The sequence below is a fragment of the Triticum aestivum genome, chromosome 5A (genome assembly GCF_018294505.1).
Source record: "Triticum aestivum cultivar Chinese Spring chromosome 5A, IWGSC CS RefSeq v2.1, whole genome shotgun sequence".
Classification (NCBI taxonomy): Eukaryota; Viridiplantae; Streptophyta; class Magnoliopsida; order Poales; family Poaceae; genus Triticum; species Triticum aestivum.
The window spans coordinates 4854157-4876228 of record NC_057806.1 but is presented as its reverse complement, the minus strand read 5'-3'; the positions used below and the strand labels follow the sequence as shown (position 1 = coordinate 4876228).

The following is a 22072-nucleotide window of genomic DNA, read 5'->3' as shown; positions in this document are numbered from 1 at the left end:
TCATGGCCCTGGCTTGTAGTATAAAGTTTTTTGTTTGAATTTATGTCTAGAGTTGTGCTGTGATATCTTTCCGTGAGTCTCTGATCTTGATCGTGCATATTTGCACGCATGATTAGTGCACGATTGAGTCGGGGGCGTCACAATCTTCAACTTCGTTCAGAGATCATCTGTGTACTGTCGTGTGTACAACAAGGTACCACCGCAGACCCGATAACTTATATGAATACACTACCCGAAACAGAAATATTTCTGTGGGCGGAAGACCGACAGGAAAAGTGGGAAACCCGACAGGGAAAGTATTTCCTATCGGGCGGCCGTCAGGGAAAAACGACAGGGATAGCTCGACAGGGATACTTGCTTTTGCCTGTCGGCCAACCGACATGAAACATTTCCCTTACGGATATTCCTGACGGTGACCGACAGGGAAACAAGTTTTCGTCAGGTATAGGATGGCCAGGGGTATACGCTATATCCCTGTCGTCGGGCCCGACAGGAAAATTTGCAGCATTTCGATGTCAGTTAGTCACCGACAGGAATATTCAGTGCATTTCGCTGTCATCTCATGCCCGACAGGAAATTGTATATGACACCCACAATGATTCTGTACTCCTGTTAGTCCAATACCTCCAGCAATTGAATGTACAGCTTAATGTTCCATTCAAATTTGTATGTTGCACCTATCACCACAAACCATACCATAACCAAATGCACGTGTCAACCACAACCATAAATTAGAAGGATAAGGTATAGTTTCACACATCTAAGTACATAACAGTTCTTGACAACAAAAGATAAATTGTTCAACTTGCAAGTTGCAAGGATAAGCTTCAGTGCATTACAGACAAAATACATCATACTTCACAACAATAGATCATAGTTCAGAACAGATAACCTGGCTTTAGTGTTTGTTGCAACTACCAAAATGCTATTGTGTTACCAACACTACCATCACTTCTAAAGCCCTGTTACCATACTCTGTCAACAAAGGCACTTCCCAGGTTACCATCACTAGCATTCTAAGTCTCGCTTTCCTGATTGTTGGAGTCGTCACCGCCAACAGCTTCACCCGAATCACCATCACCGGTGTTGTCATCAAGTGCTTGGGTTCCTGAGATGCCCCTACATCAGATTATTTATTTAGACAAACCAGGAGAGGTTATGAAGCAAACTAGAAAAGGCCTCTGAATTAAATGTTGCAGTAAACCATCAGGTAGAAAATATGAATTATTATAACACCACATGGCCTTCTGTGAGTAAACCATCAACACACTGAGTTTGGACAGATTTGGTGAAGAAGGTTAGTAGTCATTTGAACTAAGAGAGAGTGATCAAAATAAAAGTAAACATCTACCACAAATGGTGTTTTGAACAGATTTGGCCAAGAAATTAAGTATAGTAAATTCGCTAAGTTGGGATTACATGTGCATGGACGAATCAAGGTGCACTCATACAAGCATATCTTGACATGTTTTGGGTGGGAAATGAGAGGAAGTGGTGCCAGCTATCAAGCCAAATCTGTATATAGTACCTTACCAATCAATAAGATCTAAGATATTCATGATATGGCTAATGGCTACTCAAATAACATAATACTCTTTATTTGCAAAGGTTGGCTGACCATCAGTTTGACAAAAAGTTTCAGGAAATAATTTACTTACATGTGGTTGGGACCTTGCTCCTTGGTGTAGCTCCTCTGGTAGTTCTTTACCCATCTCCTTAAAAAGGACATATGAACAAGTATGCAACATTAGAGCAGCTGGCAATTTGAACAATTAATCTGAAATATGTACACATATTTGCAAGTACCAAGAAGAGTCGTTCATGCATATCCACTTTATTTTGCAGGTACTCATTATGTCGCTTCAGTTCTTCGTTTTCTTATAGCTCGTCGCTTCAGTTCTTCCTTTTCTTGAATAGTTCGTCGAAGTGATGCTGAAGTTGACAGCCTCAGTTTCTTCTCTCTAGATGTTGAGATAACATCGGCCTTCTTAATTGCCCCATTCGCTATTGCTAGTCGCCCATGGGGAATGCCACCTGATGATTCATATAACATTTTCCCATGTAACTCTCGCTCCTCCCAATTATCAGGATGTGCGGCTCTAGCCAAATCACGGTAATCATCCTAGAACAATAGTTATTTTAACTTGGATACATGCAGACAGAACCAGTAGTTGGTGATTAGAAGGAGCGAGAACATACATGGCGTTTTTTTAGCACCAATAAGCACAAAGATGAGGCCATGCATGTTCCTTAACCCATGGTATTCCACCTTCCAAGTATTGGCCATATTCAAGCTCTTTTGAACATGCCAACGTGCCATCAAGCCGCTCTCCTTTCTTCTCATAGTAGAACTTCACAGCATCCGCACGAACTTGATACATCATGTCTCTCACTTTTTTCATTGCATAGTTGTCAAACACACGATCAACGTCATCCTCCACCTTGTCCGAGTCTTCATCATCCTTCACATGGACCTCAAACAAGTTTTATAAGTTCACACATTTTCATGTCAAATATGCATGTGCAATACAGATTTTCAAACTGCCAACCACTATACATCCATGTAAGATCTGCCATTTAACAAATTCTGTGTTGAAAATGGAATATATCAGCTATTTAATTATTTAAGCTCAACACATCATACTTAAGATGAGCTATTTAGCAACAACAACACATATATAGTAATTGGAAGCAAACAGATGTACACATAAGATAAAAATGTAATGCTGTAAGTTTAATGCTTACCAAAGGCTTGCTGAAATAGGGAAAAATGTGGAGTCACCAAGCTGGCCAAGAAACTCTCAAAGTCCACTAGCAAATCCAAGATCTAATCCTATTACACACAATATAACCATTTGAGATAATTAGCATAAGGATAGTAGGAAATGAAAAAGAAGGAGCTAAAAAAACCCAATAGCAAAATAATGAAAAACTTTGGTAAGCATTATCGGACCATAAAACAAGACATGCATAGATATATTAGAGAAATTGACCGAATATTAAACAACAACAAGCATGTAGTACTGACCACTACCTTGATAATCAGCAGTAGTTTAACTCTGTTTTCTTTCTCATCAACAAGTGAAATAACTTCAGAAGTCCTGTAACCTGGGAGATGTAAAGAAAAGATTTCACTTTTAGACTTTGGTTTTGGCAATCTAATCAGCAAGACAAAGTATTTGATAGTCTACTGGAAGAAAAACAAGTGCCAAATTAGGGTAGGCGTACAGATTTGTATGTCTCTTTCCAGCACGGATCTGATAGGGCCTAATAATATGCCGTGGATGGGTAACTGACACAATCCAACTCTATAAAATCCATCCAAATAGCTAGTAGCTTATTCCTAGATGGATTAGGCATGCTACTATCAGCAACGGGGCGATTCAGCCATATGGGCTCCTCCGCCACTTGCAACAAATAAAGCTCAAATGCCATATGGGCGTCTGTACAGGAAAGGGTGGTACCTGGATTGGAAAGGGCGCCGCTCAGGGAAGGATGCGGTGGTCGAGTGGACGACGGCCACGGGGTCGTTGACGGCGGCCAAGGGGTCGTTGACGGTGGCCCTCCTCCGGAAGCGCTGGGAGATTACCAGCGACACTTCGGGCAGCGGGTGGTCAGTCTACTGACCAGCGAATCAGGCGGAGGGGGCGAACGAGAGGATGGAATAGGCGAGGGATTTGAGGGCGCAGCCGATGGCGAGGGATTCGGGGCACAGCCGGCCGCCGACCGCTGGAGAGAGAGCTAGGTTGGGAGCTGAGATTTGGGGGAGAATGTTCGAGAGTGAGCTAGGTCTGGAGCGATTTGGGGATAGAGCCCATATGTTTTTTTTTGAGAAAACGGCGGGCTCGAATTGGCAAAGCGGCGGGACATAGGCTACTTTTGGCGCGAACTAGATGAATCGGTGGCGTCAAATGGGTTATTCCTGTGGGCCGAGAAGCGACCGACAGGTATATTATTATTCCTGTGAGTCCCATGGACAAGCGCACAGGAAAATTAATCTATTCCTGGCGTGCAGTTGCGGCCCGACAGTAGAAGCCCATTTTCCTGTGCGCTAATGCGAGCCCGACAGGAAAATAAGAGACTCACAGAAATATTTCAGTTTCTGGTAGTGATACATCATGGTAATATACGAACCACAGGGTCGGAGGACCATTTTTATGCCTCTAGTAACTTATGTGAAAATAGCACGGTAACTTGCATATAATAGGCGTGGTAACTTATGTTGCCTAGGCATGGTAACTTTTTGGTTTTAAAAAAGGCCGTTGGAACATACCAATATGGGGTCTAGTTTTGAAGATCTCGTTGCGACCAATCTTTTATACAAAAATGGTATTTGCATTGGACCAACAGTTTGAGCTATAAAATATTTTAAATTTTTGGAATAAATAGAATCTAGGATGATATCAGCTTTTTTGTCCGCCAGTGCTTGTTATAATTAGAAGAAGGAATGCACGTGAAAGGAGAAAAAATCATACTAATGCATGCATGCATCAGAGTGAAGAAAGTAGAGGTGTGGTAGTTTTCCTTATATGGCACACATATATTAAATATCACGCTCCTTTTATATAGTGTATGTGAAAATGAATCATATTACCCCCCATTTCCATGTTCAATATATTGCTGTCATTTTGTTAAAAATTGTTGTCGCAGGTAAGCACACGAAGCGTTGGGGGAACGGTCATTGCGTGAAAAAATAACCCTGATCTACACCGTCAATCAAACTGAGAGGGGCATATTTTCTCTTTTTAACGAAGATGGACATAGGATTGGAATAATACGTTAGACTGAGATTCACCAGCCGAGCTGGTCTTGCGCCAGATGAGCTGGCCATGCGCGTTATCCATGCAGCACCGCCCTTGCATAGGCCATGCACGAGTCAGCCACTTCTATCCATTTTTGGAGCATCTCTAACAGCCGCGCTAAACAAACGTCATATTATAAATTTTGCCATTTTAGCGCGCGCAAGCTGTAGACAAGCTCCAGCGGATGTGCAATAACCACGCGCGGTACATGTAGTTGGATGTGCGGTCCGAATCGCCAACTCGTGCTGTGTATTTGGGGCGTCCGCTTCCGCGTGCGACACACACGAGCGCTAGCGCCGCACTCTCTCCTCCCCGCCACCTTCGCCCCGCGCGCGCCGGTGCCGGCGAACTTGACCCGATGGACGCACACGCCGGCACGCTGCTCACCCCATCCTACAACCACGACCCCTCCCCCGCGCCGCCGGAAACCCTAGGCATGGGTGGCTTTGGAGCACCCCCGACACTATGGCCGCTATGGGAGGCATGAGTTTTGTTTCTCTCATGGGAGGCATGGGTGCACCTCCGGCCACCATGGACGGAATGTCTTCCGGTGTGCCTCCTCACACACATTCTCATGAAGATGCCATTAAAGATCTTGCCAACATCGTCGGAGCTTCATGTGATGTGGTGCGCGATGAGGAGGAGGAGGAAGAATCATTTTCGGAGGAGGAAGAATCGTCTTCCGAAGATGAGGACGAAGACGAGGACGAGGCTTGATGTGTCTTTCGTTTGTGTCATGAACTTGGTTTGCATTTTGAACTTGGTTGGATGAACTTGTGAGCATAATTTTAAACTTGTGGGCATTCATCAACTTGTTCGTGTGAAATTTATATGTCATCTTCATTGCATTTTGAATGTTTGAAATCCATTTTGTGTCCAAAATGCAATATATGCAATGCCCCGGCGAGTCACACGCGCTGCATTTTTTGCGCGCCGCTGGAGCAGTGCGTGCGCTGCATTTTAGCGCGGCTGTTGGAGCTAAAAATATTACCTTCTGATTATTGATGATTTCTCATGCTACCGCTGGACTTTCCCACTCAAACAAAAATCTGACGTTCCTGCCATATTTCGTCACTTTCATGCCTTCGTCTGCACACACTTTGGTCGTACCATCCGTACTCTCCAATGTGCTAACAGACGTGAGTTTGACAGTGCCGAAAACCGCGACTTCCTTCTCTCCTTTGGTACGGTGGTGCGATTCTCTTGCCCATACACCTCCCCTCAGAACGGTAAAGCTGAGGGTGCTATTCGTTCGACTAATGACATTGTCCGCACGCTCTTACTTCAAGCATCGATGCCTCCTCGCTACTGGGCTGATGCTCTCACCACCGCCACCTTGCTCCTTAACCTGCGCCCCACCAAAAATTTATCCCTCACCACGCCGCATGAGGTCCTCCACCGCACACTGCCCTCTTATTCTCATCTTCGTGTCTTCAGATGCTTATGCTATCCCAACACGGAGGCCGCCGCGCCACACAAACTTGCCGCACGCTTCGTGGCTTGTGTCTTCATCGGCTACCCTTCTGACCACAAGGGGTACCGTTGTCTTGACTGCTCCACAAACAAAGTCTACACATCACAGCATGTTGTGTTTGATGAGTTCATCTTCCCCTTTTCCAGCACCCCGTTGGCCTCCCCGGTGATGTAATTTCACCATCCAGCCCATCATGATGGTCCTACCCTATCCCGAACCCCGCAGTTCCTGCGATCACCCCGCTGGTCGCTAACACCCCAACCACTGCAGCCAACACTGCCACGACAGCTGTTACGCCCGGCGAACCCACTATCATGCCAGCTATTTCGCCCGACGACAATGCTGCCCCGGCAGCCGTTTCGTCCGATGTCCATCCTGTTCCGATGTCCATCCTGCCACGACACCATCTTCGACCGACTCTCTGACATCTTCCTCCACCGATTGTATCCCTTCGTCCACTTCCTCCAGCAGTCCTCCTACCCCTCGACTTCTTCCCCCGCGTGCCGTCGCCGTTGCACCACCTGCTAACCCTCACGGCATGCGTACTTGTGCCAAGTCTGGTTTTCACTTACCCTCCCGGCGGCTTAACTTCCTTGATGAACTACGGGGCGCCTCTCCACTTCCCCGCACCTACCACGTCACCCTTGCCGATCCACACTGGGCCGCTGCCATGAGCGACGGGCAAGCTTCGAAATATCAGATATCGGGTTCGTATCGGTTTGGTTTCGACATATCGGATGTCAGATATCGGGTGATATATCACAGGATATGTAGATATATCGGAGAAACATATCTAGTTTTTCTTCATTATTCTTATTCAAAACATTTATTTTTAGTAAAAGCAAATGTATGATGTCAATGCTTTAACATAACACTTTTGGATTCCTAGTTTATTAACTTATTGATTAAGAAACTATTACGGAAAGATTCACAAAATCCATACTTTATGATTAAAAACAACACGATATATATGCATTTGTATGAAACATTGTGCATGACTTTGATAATATATCATGAAGTTGTACATGCATAATCGTATTTCACTGCTTTCAAATAAAGAATTGTTTTCATCTACGTATCATTCTATATCGGTGGACATATTGAGCTACATATCGGCCATATTGGTCAATATTTTGGTCCATATCAGATGATATGTTGGAAAATGATATTTACCAAATGATATGTTATGTTCATATCGATAGGGCCCCAAAAGTGATATATCGGCCTATATATCGGTCGTATCGACCTAGATTTAAAAGCTTGGCGACGAGTACCAAGCCCTCCTTCAAAACGAGACTTGGACGCTTGTTCCTCGGCCCTCCGGTGCTCCCGTCATCAGCGGGAGATGGGTTTTCCGGCACAAATACAACTTTGACGGTACACTCGCTCATTATAAGGCGCATTGGATAGTCTGTGTGTTTTCTCAGACCGAGGGGATCGATTACGACGAGACCTTTTCTCCGTGGTCAAACCCAGCACTATTCGAGTTGTTCTCTCTCTCGTTACCTCTCACTCATGGCCCATCCACCTGTTAGATGTCAAGAACGCTTTTCTACACGGACATCTTACTGAGACTGTCTACTGCCAGCAGCCCCTTGGGTTTGAAGACCCCGTTGCACCCTCCCACGTCTGTCTCCTTCCGAAATCTCTTTACGGCCTTAAGCAGGCTTCACGTGCGCGGTTCACTCGCTTCGCCGCGTTCGCCACGTCCATAAGATTCGTCGCCTCCAAATGCAACACATCACTTTTTATTTACAGATCCACGAACCACACGGCCTATGTTCTTCTTTATGTCGATGATATTATTCTCACGGCATCCTCGACCACTTTTCTCGACTACATCATCTCTCTTCTCCGTGGGGAGTTCTCTATGACTGACCTCGGTCCTCTCTCTCATTTCCTTCACATTGTTGTTACTCGCTCCTCCACTGGGCTACACCTCTCATAGCGGCACTATTCTTTAGATATCATTGAGCGTGCCGGCATGACTGATTGTCATCCCGTTCGCACCTCCATTGACTCTGGTGCCAAACTATCCATCTCAGACGGTGATCTCCCAGAGAACCCTACCATTTACCGTAGCTTAACCGGCGCACTCCAGTACATGACTATCACTCGTCCTGATCTGTCCTACGCTGTTCAGCAGGCCTTCCTTTTCATGCATGCTCCTCGCTCCTCCCATTATAACCTCGTAGAATGCATCATTAGTTATCTCAAGGGCACCCTAGACTTCGGCCTTCACATCACCCCTTCCCCACCATCCACTCTCTTAGCATATTCCGACGCAGACTGGGCCGGCTGCCCCGATACACGACGCTCCACCTCTGGTTTTTGTGTTTTTCTTGGGGATAATTTGATATCTTGGTCGTCGAAACGGCAGCTTACTGTTTCCAGGTCGTGCGCTGAGGCAGAGTACCGGCCGTTGCCCACGTCGTTGCGAAGACCGCTTGGTTACGCCAGTTGTTGCAGGAGCTCCATCAGCCTATCGCCAAGTCCACGGTGGTGTGTTGTGATAATGTCTCTGCTGTGTACATGTCCGCTAATCCAGTGCAGCATCGACGCACGAGATGCATTAAGATCAACATTCATTTCGTGCGGGACAAAGTATCTCTCAGGGAAATTCGTGTGCTTCACGTCCCTACAACCTCTCAATACGCGGACATCTTCACGAAGGGCCTACCTACTGCTACTTTCACTCAGTTCCGGTCCAGTCTCAATGTTCGGCAAGCCCACGTTGAGACTGCGGGGGGCTGTAAGACTGAGATTCACCAGCCGAGCTGGTCTTGCGCTAGATGAGCTGGCCATGCACGTTATCCATGCAGTACCGCCCTTGCATGGGCCATGCACGAGTCATCCGCTCCTATCCATTCTCAGAAATAGGATCGTCTAGTAGTTTGTTAGTGTGTGCGTGCGTTGTATCTTCTCTCCCTCTCACATATGTACTCTCTTATATATGCTACCCTTGAGAGGATGAATACAAGTTATATTTTGAGCTCAATCTAGTTATTCAACACTTGGCGATAAGCATTTCTCGCAGATATGAGTACACGATCGCACTATTACTAAATCACGTAAGTTTTAATTCTTACAGGTATCATTGACAGGCTAGAGGTGCTCAAACCTGAAGAATGGACAATGCTCATTGCCCCAACATGACCAAGTGTATTGGCGCTCGTGGGATTGGCTTACTACACCTAAGGCCCTGTTTGGTTCATAAGTCCTATGACTTTTTTAGTCCTAACTTATAAGTCACAAGTCCCTAAAAAGTAACTACCTGTTTGGTTTCTGGGACTTATAAGTCCCTATAAGACCATATTACAACTATAAGTCCTTATAAGTCCCTTCTTGAGAGTCTTATTTCATAAGTCCCAAATGCCCAATTTAAGTCCCTATAAGTCCCAAATGCCCAATTTAAGTCCCTATAAGTCCCTCCTGTTTGGTTTAGTTGGGACTTATAGGGACTTTTTTAAGTCCCTAAGCCAATAAATCCCTGAAAACAAACACCCTCTAAGTCTCTCGGTGGCATGGGCTTTAGCGACTTTGTGAGCTTCAACCAAGCAATGCTGGGCAAACAGTGTTGGCGTCTCATTACGGAACCCAACTCCCTGTGTGCTAAGGTCCTCAAAGGAAGGTATTTCCCGGACTGCAATTTCTGGGATGCCTCGAAACCCCGCTCGCCATCCTATACTTGGCGTGGCATTTTGTTTGGAAGGGAACTTGTGAAGAAAGGGGTCCTGTGGGGTGTGGGTGATGGCTGCTCCATTAAAGTGCTTCTGGACAATTGGATCCCTGGTTACCCAGCAGCTGTTCTCAAAACTTTGGTGCCTTTGCCACTCGGGGACACGGTGAACTCCCTGATGCTTGATGATGCGGCAGAGTGGGATGAGGAGTTGGTTCCGATTAGCCACCATGGTGGTGAAGATTTTCCTTCCTGGCCCCACGACAAACATGGCCTCTACACTGTTCGGTCTGCCCACAATTTGGTGCGTTCGGCAAGCTTCTTGGCCACACAAAGTTGTAAAGGCAGAGGGCTACCTTCAGCGTTGGATGTTGATTTGCAGGGCTGGAAGGCTCTTTGGAAGATCAATGCCCCTGGGAAGATGAAAATCAATTTGTGGCGTGTGGCACTGTCTTCCTACGGGCTTTCAACTCCGCAATCGCCACATCCCCAGTCTGGATGGACGCATTTTTTGTGGCAGAGATGATCAAGCTGAACATGTCTTTCTCCTTTGCCATTTTGCTGCAGCTGTCTGGGACAGAGTGAAGCTTCACTTTCCTCTCGAGTTGTGCAGGAAGAGTATGGTGAATATTAAACAATGGGTTTTTGATTTTCTGAAACGGGGACCGAACCTTCAAAATAGTGTCCTGGCAATCACTTTGTGGCACATTTGGGAGGCGAGAAATGATGCGAGGAATAACAATGGCTCCCTGCACCCAAGGCGCGCGGCTGAGAATATTTGTGCCTATGTGGAGATGGTGGTGCAGTATTGTTTCAGGACTGGAAATGCTTCTAGGTGTGATTCCTCTTCTTCAGGTTTAAGATGGACTCCACCGCCAGCAGGAACTGTCGTCATTAATGTTGATGCTGCATTGTTCCAAGCTTCACGATCAGATGGGGGTTGGCGTAACGGTCGGAGACCACAACGGCAACTGCTTGTTTGCTTGCAACGAGTGACTTCCTGGGATTGTTACGCCTGAAATTGCTCAAGCTTTGGCGGCTCGTCGTGCTGTGACCCTTGCTCAGGAAGAGGGCTTCACAAAGGTAATTGTGACTTCTGATTGTCTCTCTGTTGTTCAACGAATCCAGTCGGCTGTTCAAGACCGCTCCAAAGTCAGCATCCTGGTCAATGACATTAAAAAAATTACGACTGGTTTCTTGAGTGTTGTTTTATTCATTTTAATCGTTCGTCAAATGTCTCGGCACATACTCTGGCCCGCTGTTCGGAGCACTCTGTTAGCTCTGTCTACCGCAATATTTTTTTCAAAAAGGGGGTTAATCCCCGGCCTCTGCATTAGAACGATGCATGCGGTGATATTATTAATAATTTAGATGTTCAACAAAAATCTTCAGGTCTCAAAACAAGACAGAAAAAAAGCTCACTAACAGCTAACAAAATACAGGAAAGCCACAACCGATCGGCATAAAAAAAGATAGGAACGCTAAATGCCTATCCTATTACATGACCGCCATCCAAACCGTTTGAAGATAGCCCGTATTACCGTCTCCCATCGGATAGATACAGTAACCAAACGCTCTCTGGCCTCCGTCGAAGTGAGTAACGACCACATACGAATCAGTGCAGTGGCTTGGAAACATCCAGATTGCATCCGGGAGACTCTATGTACCGATGTTTTTAATCAATGAATTGCCGTATTTGACTCAAAAAGAAAACATGACCAAGTGTATGCGTTCTTTGCAGATATGACAGTGCATATTGGAGGTTGAGGCCACTTTTTGATAAAATAACTGAAGTACATCGCCTTTAAACCTTTGGATTGCCATATTTTGCGCTCTTCCAGCAGGTTGTCGATTGTGATGTGTGCAGACCAAAAATTTCTATGCAGAACTAATATCTCTAATCATTTACCTGCAGAACTAATTAAGTATTCCAATGCCTTTCTAAAGAAACACGTATATTTCTGTGTGGGAACACATTCCCACATAAGGTCATAACGGGCACTCGCACGGGCACCTGCGAACACCTACCTGCGTGGCGTGCGCCGCGCTCTTCTCTCGCTAGTAAGAAACAAAGAATGCATGTGTTGCTTCATGCAGACTGTGTCACCCAAGCTGTGCACCACGTTGATATTCCCATGAGATAGCACCATATGCCATTGAGAAATAAAAACTGCTCACATAAAATCACCATGCAGAAGGACTTGGCAGAAATATGTAAAATTGTCCCTCCTAAAAAAATTATTTCAAAATAAATGGGCAATAGTTAGGAGAGGTGCGCCAGCGGCGAGCAGAAACAAGGTTATTAGATACCGAAGGAAAGCCCGGCCAGAACCACACATGCAAGTTTCCCTGCATGTGGCTCGTCTGTGATAACTTCTTCGGATTTGCGTGAACAAAAAAATAGTGCTCACGCTTGGAACGCGAACGCGAGGTTGTGAGCTATCATGCAAGTAAGGAACCAAGTTGAATTGTTGTGAGCTATCATGCTTTTGATTTTCCTTCCAATTTCTCAGGCACATACAAAGCATGAGAGAAGGCCCTTACGGTGCTGTGCAACTCCACCCATCTATCTATATATACACATGTTTTCCTTCCGAATACCATATCAATGGCCAGCCACTAAATTAATTAGCTTTTTTCATGAGAATTTGGAGGAAACCAAATCCACGCATAGGATGTAGAACTCCTGGCTGTATGCGTTCATGAGCCGTCCCTCGCCAAGCCGCCGGCCGTTACCTTCCTCCCTTGCGTGGATGCGTCAAGGCCATCCCTTTCCTCCCATACATGGCGGCACCGAGGCTGTCGGTTGTCTCCATGCATCGAGGCCAACACCAGGCCAAGGTCGTCCACTGGGGCCACCCATAGTGCTATACGCCGTCGGCACCAGGTTCTACATCGCGTGCGCTGGACCGGTGGCGCTCAGGGATTTTTCAGAGTAGACCATTGCACCAGATCTTTCACGTGCTCGTCCTCATCGGGGTGCTCACACACCAGGCCATGCGCCGCCATCATCCTCGTATTTAAGTAAAGTCCAAAAACTATAACACTCGTGTATTGTGGCCATGGAAGCATAGCTAAATTGTATGTGTGTACAACAGTGTCACTTATCGTTTGTGTTTACTTACCGTGTGTTGGGGATAAAATGTAACAGCGTCAATGTACAACTGTGTGTACTGTCCTAAACTCTATTATATGTCCACCTAAATATTCAAGGAATGATTATAACTTGAGGTTTGTGTACTATTCATTGATACATTTTTCCTTTTCATCAATCGTTTGGAATTTTTGTTTGTTTCAGTCGATGGCTTGTCTGTCGGATAGCCTGGCTAAATAATGTGCGTCTGATCAAACCCAACTGATCTTGTATTGTGTTGTTATCGAGCCCACTTGTGATATCGTGAATGTCTGCCTACTGCAGTTATTGTGTCGCCAACTGCTGGAATGTCTGCATTGCAATCTTGTTTGAGTGCACACGCAAAAACAAAAAGGAAAAGCTGTTCATGCATTGTTACTTTGCATTGATAATTGTCTGCTCAATATACCAGTTCTTGATGAGCACAAACACTGCTCTCACCCATGGATTGATATGAAAACTAAAAATCCCTCTAAATATTAAAATTTGTTTTGGTACCTGCAAGGCGGGGTATTTTTTTAAAAGATAATTTATCAAAAAGAAATTGGAAAGGGAACAAGAGATGTTGTTTCTGTAATAGCAATGAAACAATTAATACAACTGTTACAGTGATTGGCGAATTTAGGGGCCGTTCATCCACTGCAATCAAACGGTGGACAAATAGGAGTTACGAGGAGTTACGATACTAGAATTACATGAAATTACAAATACTTGTGGGATCATTAAAAGATTATGGTGGGGCTAATCAATTTCTAAAAGGATAGATCCGTCCAATTTAGCGTGCAGCGCTGGGAGAAAAGGAAAAGAAAACCTGGGCCCGCACGCTTGTTCCATGTTCTGTCGATCCCCTTCTCCGCTCGCCTCCTCCTCTCCCGGGTTGCTGCACTGCCGACTCAGCCGCTTCTCCTGCGTCTTATCCTCCCTGCCCCTCTCCTCACAGCTGAGTCCTCGACCAAATCGGCGTCCATCTTCAGCAGTGGCCGCATCTTGAGCGGAGAGGCGGATGGTCGTGGCAGCGGCATCTTCAGCGGCGTCGCCGGACGAGCTCCACGCGCGGGGGAGATATCTCCACGGGCCCGCGCAACCACATCCCCTCGCTGACGTCGGCCTCACAAAGAAGAGGTCTAGTCTGCCCGTGCCGCCGAGGAGGGGGAGCAGCCGCGCCCGGAGTAGGTTGTCCCCAACGCCTGCATCTAGTCGTCGACCTTAACTACACTGTGGTCGCCGCTGCTGGTCGTGGTCGCCTAGTTGATACCGGCCCCGCCGGAGTGTAGCTCATCCTGCCTGAGGACATGATTCGTACGGTCTCTTGCTCCCTCCTTCATCCCCCTGTGTTGATCTTATTGGCACTGCAGCGACAGTACAAATATGTACTGAAAGCATCTGTTTTCTACGTTACTAGACTATATGTGTGTTTCTTTTTGGTCCTCTACTAGTAACTACTAGTATACATGCATAACAATTACTCTGCCTTTGTTCCCTGAATAATTTCCAGGGAAAGGGAGGGACGCCGGCGGGTGATTCCGCCATTCTGCCAGTGCCAAGATGGGGCAGAAGATGTCCGGCGCATCGAAGGCTCTCTTTGCTTGATGATGTCAGTAGCATCAGTAGGCACATCGCTGCTGCTGCTGCTGCTGCGGCCGCTGCTACGGCTGATGATGATGGTGGTGCTTTTGAGCTGATGGTAAGAACCTTCATGAAACCATCTGATCTTATATGTCTGCATTCAGGCACGTCTGTTCTTCCAGGATTCAGAGTATCAAATGCATGTTGTCATACATCAACAAGAATAAATATAGGAAGCTACTTTTATCAGTTAGTTAGTTGGTTGGTTGGTTGGTTGGTCGATGAATCTAGCATTGTGAAAGCTCAAGTACTGAGATTGTTATGAGGCAGATTCAATACTCCTTTTTTGTCAACACGGCTATTATTTTTTCTGTATCTGAAAACATTTTGTTAATAAAAAGTCCGTTTGATTTTCAGAATTTGGCAAGTACTAGCAGGCAGCATAGCAACCCACATTGCAATTTATATTTTGCTGAATTTTAACTGACAGCTCTGCTCAAAAGCTAAACCGCTGTTTGATTGGCTTGGTAGTGTGAGAAGGCAGGCCGTCCCAACGTGCCGGTGGTGGAGGGCAGCGCTGAGCCTCTCAAGGTATACCTCGCTCGCAGAATCTGTCGTTTCGGTGCTTGTTACCGCATTTGCCAAACATTCGAATACAACTATTCAGAGATTAGATAATGTCTCAGCTATTCAGAACACTGTCAGTAGCATGCAAAGCTTCCTCAGAATGGACTCAATATATATTATATACAATTATCCCAAACGGAAGTTGACAGTCATGTCCGAAACCTTGGTTTATTAAGCAAATCTGCAAAACCTGGCTATTTTTCGCAAAACCTGACTATTCTGTCTGTGCCACATTTATCTTCAGTATTCAGAATGCACCATCTTCTGAACTTGCATATTTAGTACGTAGTATGTATCAGCAGTCCACACATTCAGGGGCGGATCCAGAACAAAAATGTACCGGTGTCCACGTACACATCATATATACAAGGATGGACAACAAGCAATAATATATATAAAAGAGCACACCCAACAACACAAATTATAATGCAACGAGATCTCTTACCAAAATAAATTGTTTCACATCCACTTGAAATACTAGTTGATTACGTAAATTTAAAGAATTAAGCATAAGAACTCGAAACAATGAAAACAAAATGTGGTCAGATCACGACATAGGCCAATAGATCCTGGATGCCTACAAAATAAAATAAAATACACTTAGTACATATTAACTAGACTTCTGCAATGATTCATAAAATCAAGATCATTACTTTTTAAAATAGCCCTCTACGTTCATTCATGACCTCAAAGCGATCAATGACTGCATCATTGGTAACTTTTCTCATTTCTTCCTTCTGTACATAGCAAATAAGGTTGTGATTCAATGCATCATCACCAAGACGATTGCGCAAAAATGTCTTCACAATTTTCATGCCTGAAAAACATCTCTCAACTGTAGCAGTGGCAACAGGCAATACAAGTGCTAGATTCACAAGCCGATAAACCAAAGGATACACAATATGTTTCTTGGTCTCCACCATTTTTTGAGAGAGCTCACAAATATTATTTATGCCAGAGAAGCATTCATCTACTCGAACATCGGCAATGTAAAGACGGAGGTGATGTGTAAGGTCCCTCAATTCTCCATCATCAAAATCTTTCGGATAAAGTCTAGCTAGATCCATCAAATGCTCTAAATTGAAATTTTTGAATGATTCTTTTGGGCTCAAAGCAGCTAAGCATATTAGTAGCTTAGAATTTTTCTCATTAAATCGGTTGTCAAGTTCTTGAAGCAGCCAATCAATAACATCATTGAAACAATCCACTTCGTAATGATGCTTATTAGTGATACCTGTTTTTTGACGTGGCTTCTTTGGATTGACATATTGCTCTTCCATCTCCAACTTGGAAATCTCATGTTTGTCACAAAAAGCATAAGCTTCACCCAAGACTGATTCCCATCCATTCCTCCTTCAATTATTCAATGTGTCTTTGGTTGACTGCACACAATGTACAGCATTTACGATGTCTTGATTCTTCCTTTGTAGAGCCATTGATAATGTGTTTGTGATAGCCAATATAGTGGACATAAGCTGCAGGTAGAACACAAAATCAAATGATTGGAAATAAACAAGGAGACCACATGCTTGCCTTCTGTTTGTGTCATCCCTGTCCTGTTCTTCCACATATTCTAGCACTTTAATAACTGTAGGGAACAAATCAATCAAACTCTTCAGAGTCCTCTGGTGTGAACTCCATCGAGTGTCTCCGGGTCTTTGAAGGGCTAGCTCTTGATTTAATCCCGTCCCACTTTGAAGTACACCACAACCTAAGGCTCCACGCACTTGTTCTTTATATTTGTCTCGAATCATGTCTTTTCTCTTTGAAGATCCAGAAACCACATTCAGCAATACAGAGATCATATCAAAAAAGTTTCCAATCCATTTGTGCTTCCTTACAACGGCCACAACAACTAATTGCAATTGGTGTGCAAAACAATGAACGTAATATGCTGTGTTGTTCTCCCTCATGATTAAAGATTGCAAACCATTAAACTCACCTCGCATGTTGCTCGCGCCATCGTATCCTTGGCCCCTAACCTACTTGAGACTTAAGCTAAGTTCTGCAAATAAATCATCAATAGCAGACTTGAGGTACTTTGAAGTTGTCTCCTTCACATGAACAAGGCCAACTAAACTCTCTTTCGCACTTCCGCATTTACCAGCATATCTCAAGACCACAGCCATCTGTTCTTTACCAGCCACATCCCTTGATTCATCAACTAGCAAAGAAAATACACCATCTCCAATTTCTTCTAGAATAGAATGCAATATTTGCTTTGCAAAACATTCAGCTATGTCCTTCTGGATCATTGAAGAAGTCAACTTATTATTACCTGGAGCATTAGGGCCTGCAACCTTGCGTAGTTCTGGATTTTGCTGTGCTGTATAAGCATAAAATTCCTTAAAATTTCCTTTATTAAAGGACTCCTCTGACTCGTCATGGCCGCGAAAAGGTAACCCTTGCTGCAATAGAACTCTAGTAACATCAATTGAGGCATTTAGTCTAGTATAATGCGCCTTCTTCGCAGCATTGCTTTGATTATTGAAAGCAACATAAATGTGCTGGTCTTGTTGCAATAAAGCATCACAATCTCTTTTTGCTTGGTTGTGAACACTGTTGACATCTCTGACATGATCATTTAGTCTATGTTTTTTGTTCCAGCCTGACCAACCCTTTGCAACAAATGCTGCATATCCAGCTTCTTTCTTATCACGGCGCCTGAATAAGAAACAACAGAAGCAATACGCTTTTTCTTTGTACTCACTATACTCAAGCCAGCTCCCAAACTCATCAAACCAATCAGGATTAAACTTTCTCTCTCGACCACCAATAGTTGTAGTTTTAAAATTATAACTACGAGGTTGACAAAGAGGCTTAGCCAAATATTTTCTTCTTACCACATCCCTTAGATTAGGAGGATACTCATCTATGCTTCTCCTTTTGCCAGGATCAGACTGAATTCCCTCTTCCCAATTGATTTCTTCTAGAGCTTGAGACAAATTCCACATATGAGGGGCTGGACCTTCATGTGTCAAGGCATCATTTTGTTCCTGTAATGGAGCGTCATCCGGTTCATGTGGCTGAGCTGGAGGATCATCCGGTTCATGTGATGGGCTAGCTATATCATCTTGTGTTGATGTCTTCTTTTTTTTAAGAAACCTTTTCATAAATTCTCCTGTGATTTATTATTATTGTGTTAGCAAAAATGTACAGAGTTACATTATTTGTGTTTGCGCATGCAAGAATAGAAACAATAAACAAAATGTATTGATTGGATGATACAAATACGATTAGGGAGTTAAACTTACTTGACATTGTACCTCGCTGCTTTCGCAGAAATAATCCTCCCTTGGTTAGCTATGAATCGCAGCGAATTGTTCCCAATTGAAATAGCTTTAAATTTCAGAGATTTCAGATTTCAGAGAGATCGGCAATTACCAAATACCTACACACAGTTGAGATTTCAGATTTCAGAGAGTTGAGAGCATTAATTTGACAGATTGTAAGAAGATGTTTTCAGATTTCAGAGTTGAGAGCAATTACCAAATACCAAGCGCTGAGTTGGGACTTGAGAGTTGACAGTTCAGACGTACCTCAAATTTCCAACCTGTTTCCAACTATCCCTGAGTGGGCGAGGGTAGAGGCGGCCGGCTTGCGATGCTTGAAAAACGGCGACTGGGGTCACTGGGCGGACCGGCGGCTGGCCGCGCGACAGAGAAGTGGAAGGGGCGAGCACGGGCGACGCTGCGAGGGTTGAGGCGCAGAAGCCGAGCGGACGAGTAACCCTACGGGCGCACGTACAGGTAAGGACCAGCCGTATTAGGGATCGATTAATCGGATCGATAGCTTTTCTATTCAACACGGCCACACGGGCACGTATAGGGACCACGGATCGTCGGATGGATTAATCGATCGATCATGTGTGGGCACTTACGTAGATGGGCTGCACTGCCTCTGCCTGGCTTGTGTATTGCTGGGCTGGCCGGTGTCCAGGTCGAAAAGTAACCGGTGTCCAGCCCAAAAATCTGGAGTATGTATAAGGGAAACACGTATTTTACCCGGTGCCAGTGACACCGGATGAGATAACGTGCCTCCGCCCCTGACACGTTAATTAACATGGAAAGCTTTCTCAGAATGGACTAGACATCTCTAATGGAAGTTGCCAGCCGAGTCTGACACTTTGGTTTGTTAAGAAAATCTGCAATACCTTCCTATTGTAATTGTACCGTTTATCTTCAGTTTTTCTTCTTCTCCAAGGGACAATGCTGATGCCATCAAAGAGAAGTACATCATCGAGGCTACTAACCACCCAACAGACCCCGAGGCCGACGAGGCAAGAACACCAACATTTTGCCACAAAACTAAGCTGCATTTGTTGACACATTTCACACATTGAATGGTAGTAGAGAAATGTACATGTTCATGGTGCAGATTCTGGCAAATAAGGGCGTGCTGGTCCTAGCGGACATCATGGCCAACTCCGGCGGAGTGATGGTGAGCTACTTCGAGTGGGTGCAGAACATCCAGGGGTTCATGTGGGGCGAGGAGAAGGTGAATCGGGAGCTCAGGACATACATGACCCGCGCTTCAAACATAGTTCTGATTATTTAGGCAATGTATGTCACCGTATAAAATGGACAGTAATTATGTATAGTATATCTCCGAAAACCAGAATTGGCTCAATTTGGAAGAATGCCTACTTTATATGAATTTCTTGTCCACTTTGCACGCGTTGCTGCAAGTGCATTATCATGCCTCAGCCATAATCATTGTCGAAAAATATGGAACAGAAGTGTGGTCCCTATTTTAGTCCTCTCTGTTATGTTCGTGTGCACAACCTATTTTGCCAAATGAGCAAGTTTAGCATATGTTTGTTCTTTGATGATCTTATGCTGCTTGCCCGGTTCTCATTGTTGTCCTAGCTGTCTAGTTAGTAAGCAGAACTCTGTTAGAGTGAAGCTAGCTGGGACATCTGTTTCAGTATTGTTACTTATTAGTTGTAAATTTGTTAGCTTCATGTATCACGTTAGTTTCGATGCAAAACACAAGCTGCAATGTACCAACTGTTATCGACATGTCTATGTCAGTATAAAAATGGTACATGGTGTTCCTGATGCTATTATTTCTTATTTTCTACAGGAGAAGCTGGCATTTGACAATACGGTTCTGTGTGTGCATTGACTGCTGGTGCTCCAGCCTGAATTTTTTTTTGTGGAGCGGATCGAAGTAATTCATCAAGCTAGTTGCATTATTGATTATGTTCCTTTTGCTGGCGAGGTAATAATCTCCCACTCAACTCGTGATGTGAGAGATAGTAGTGCAACCATGATATTTACATCATTGCTCATGTGTTCTATATGCTATGTTTTTTCTTCCTTAATTACCCTGCCTCAGCCATAATCATCATCGACTTAAACCAGAACTGTATACTTACGCAGTGTATGGTGCTGTATAGAATGGGGAGCATGTGTTTGTAAGTAGTCACTTATGGTAGTGTTTCAAATGTAAGGATACTCCGATGCAGATAGGTTTGGATCAGATGGTGCAAATGATAGAAGTGGAACATGCAGCTCATTAGTTGTTTTTTTTAAAAGAACCAATGAAAAGTCAAGCATTTGGATGGAAATAAGCATACAAGTAATATGCAAAAACATCAGAACATAAGTGTAGTCTTTAATTCAAAGAACATGCTATGAAGATCAATCATTTGGAATTGCCCTTGAAGTGCCTCTCTGTGTAGCCCATTCATGGTTGTACGAATGGGCTGGACACGGCGTTTGATGGTTTGCGCTTGCGTCTTTTGAACTCCACTTGTTTAGTGATAGTCTCGGTGTCAAATTGTTGTTTCACTGGGCATTCTTCCTCGGGCGTCCACGTTTACACTTTGGGGCACCGGATGGGTCTGGTTTGTTTGTAACATCAGGGTTGCTGACGATCGTAACGTCGTCGTCTACACCTTTTCGTTCCTCTGGAATCACTACTAGGAAAATGCCTACTAATGGCACATCACTGGTGCGCCATTACTAGCACGCCACTAGTAATTTTTACTAATGGCGCATCATTAGTATAGGCCACGGTGCGCCATTAGTATAGGCCACTGGTGCGCCATTAGTATAGGCCACAGTGCGCCATTAGTATTTTTGAATTTTGAAGGCGGGAAAATAGTAGTGGCGCACCGTCTAACCCCCACCGTGCGCCATTGCTATTTTTGAATTTTGAATTTGGATCTGGATCGTGATTTTTTTTCCCATTTTTTGCTAGTTTTTTTGCTCGTTTTTTGGCACGATATTATTTCAAATTTTGTTCCTGTTTTTGGATCTTGTACGTTCTTTTGCCGTGTTCTTTTGTCGGAGAGGAGTTCGCCGGAGAGGAGGAGGAGGAGGTCACCGAAGAGGCGCTCGCCTACATCGCCGGAGAGGAGGAGGAGGAGTTCGCCGGAGAGGAGGAGGAGGTCGCCGGAGAGGAGGAGGAGGAGGAGGTCGCCGGAGAGGAGTTCACCGGAGCATCGGAGAGGAGGAAGGAGAAACCATGAGGGGATGGGAGGAGAGGAGGGAGGAGGAGCTCACCGGAGAGGAGGGAGGAGAAACCGTGAGGGGAGGGGAGGGGAGGAGAGGAGGGAGGAGGAGGTCGCCGGATAGGAGGAGGAGGAGGTCGCCGGAGAGGAGGAGGAGGTCGCCGGAGAGGAGGAGGGTAGTATGGTGGAGGAGAGAAGGGAAGATGGAGTGGAGGAGAGGAGGAGATGGAGTGGAGGAGAAAAATGAAGGAGGAGAGAACCACGCCCAGCCATATATATGGCATAGTAATGGCGCACCGCGGGCAGGTGCGCCATTACTAACTTTTTTTTT

The 22072-nt window shown here is 44.9% G+C and overlaps 1 protein-coding gene and 1 long non-coding RNA gene across 8 annotated transcripts; both read right to left on the bottom strand.

Annotated features, from left to right (window-relative positions):
* Positions 1–792: 792 nt before the first annotated feature.
* Positions 793–3765, bottom strand: LOC123106279 (uncharacterized). 3 transcript variants are annotated; one of them, XR_006451271.1, is made up of 7 exons: positions 3465–3765; positions 3035–3108; positions 2746–2833; positions 2200–2462; positions 1807–2034; positions 1659–1715; positions 793–1119 (listed from the first exon to the last, which is right to left on the bottom strand). It is a non-coding gene; the product is annotated as an uncharacterized lncRNA (long non-coding RNA). The 3 variants fall into 3 exon arrangements; XR_006451270.1 differs by lacking the exons at positions 2746–2833; positions 3035–3108; positions 3465–3765 and having other exon boundaries at positions 1807–2122; positions 2200–2567; XR_006451269.1 differs by lacking the exons at positions 2746–2833; positions 3035–3108; positions 3465–3765 and having other exon boundaries at positions 2200–2556.
* An 11837-nt stretch (positions 3766–15602) lies between these two features.
* Positions 15603–19323, bottom strand: LOC123106278 (zinc finger MYM-type protein 1-like). 5 transcript variants are annotated; one of them, XM_044528487.1, is made up of 5 exons: positions 19162–19323; positions 18821–19012; positions 16516–18672; positions 15935–16098; positions 15603–15858 (listed from the first exon to the last, which is right to left on the bottom strand). In XM_044528487.1, exon 3 carries the CDS (start codon positions 18392–18394, stop codon positions 17264–17266), a length of 1131 nt encoding a protein of 376 aa, XP_044384422.1. In that variant the 5' UTR covers positions 18395–18672; positions 18821–19012; positions 19162–19323; the 3' UTR covers positions 15603–15858; positions 15935–16098; positions 16516–17263. The 5 variants fall into 5 exon arrangements, with proteins under 5 accessions (XP_044384422.1, XP_044384423.1, XP_044384419.1 ...); XM_044528488.1 differs by having other exon boundaries at positions 15935–18277; positions 18536–18672; XM_044528484.1 differs by having other exon boundaries at positions 15935–18672.
* Positions 19324–22072: the final 2749 nt, after the last annotated feature.

What these genes read in the sequence shown, in the direction of transcription:
- LOC123106278 (XM_044528485.1), bottom strand. Translation starts at nt 18,394, where the DNA reads ATGAAAAGGTTTCTTAAAAAAAAGAAGACATCAACACAAGATGATATA.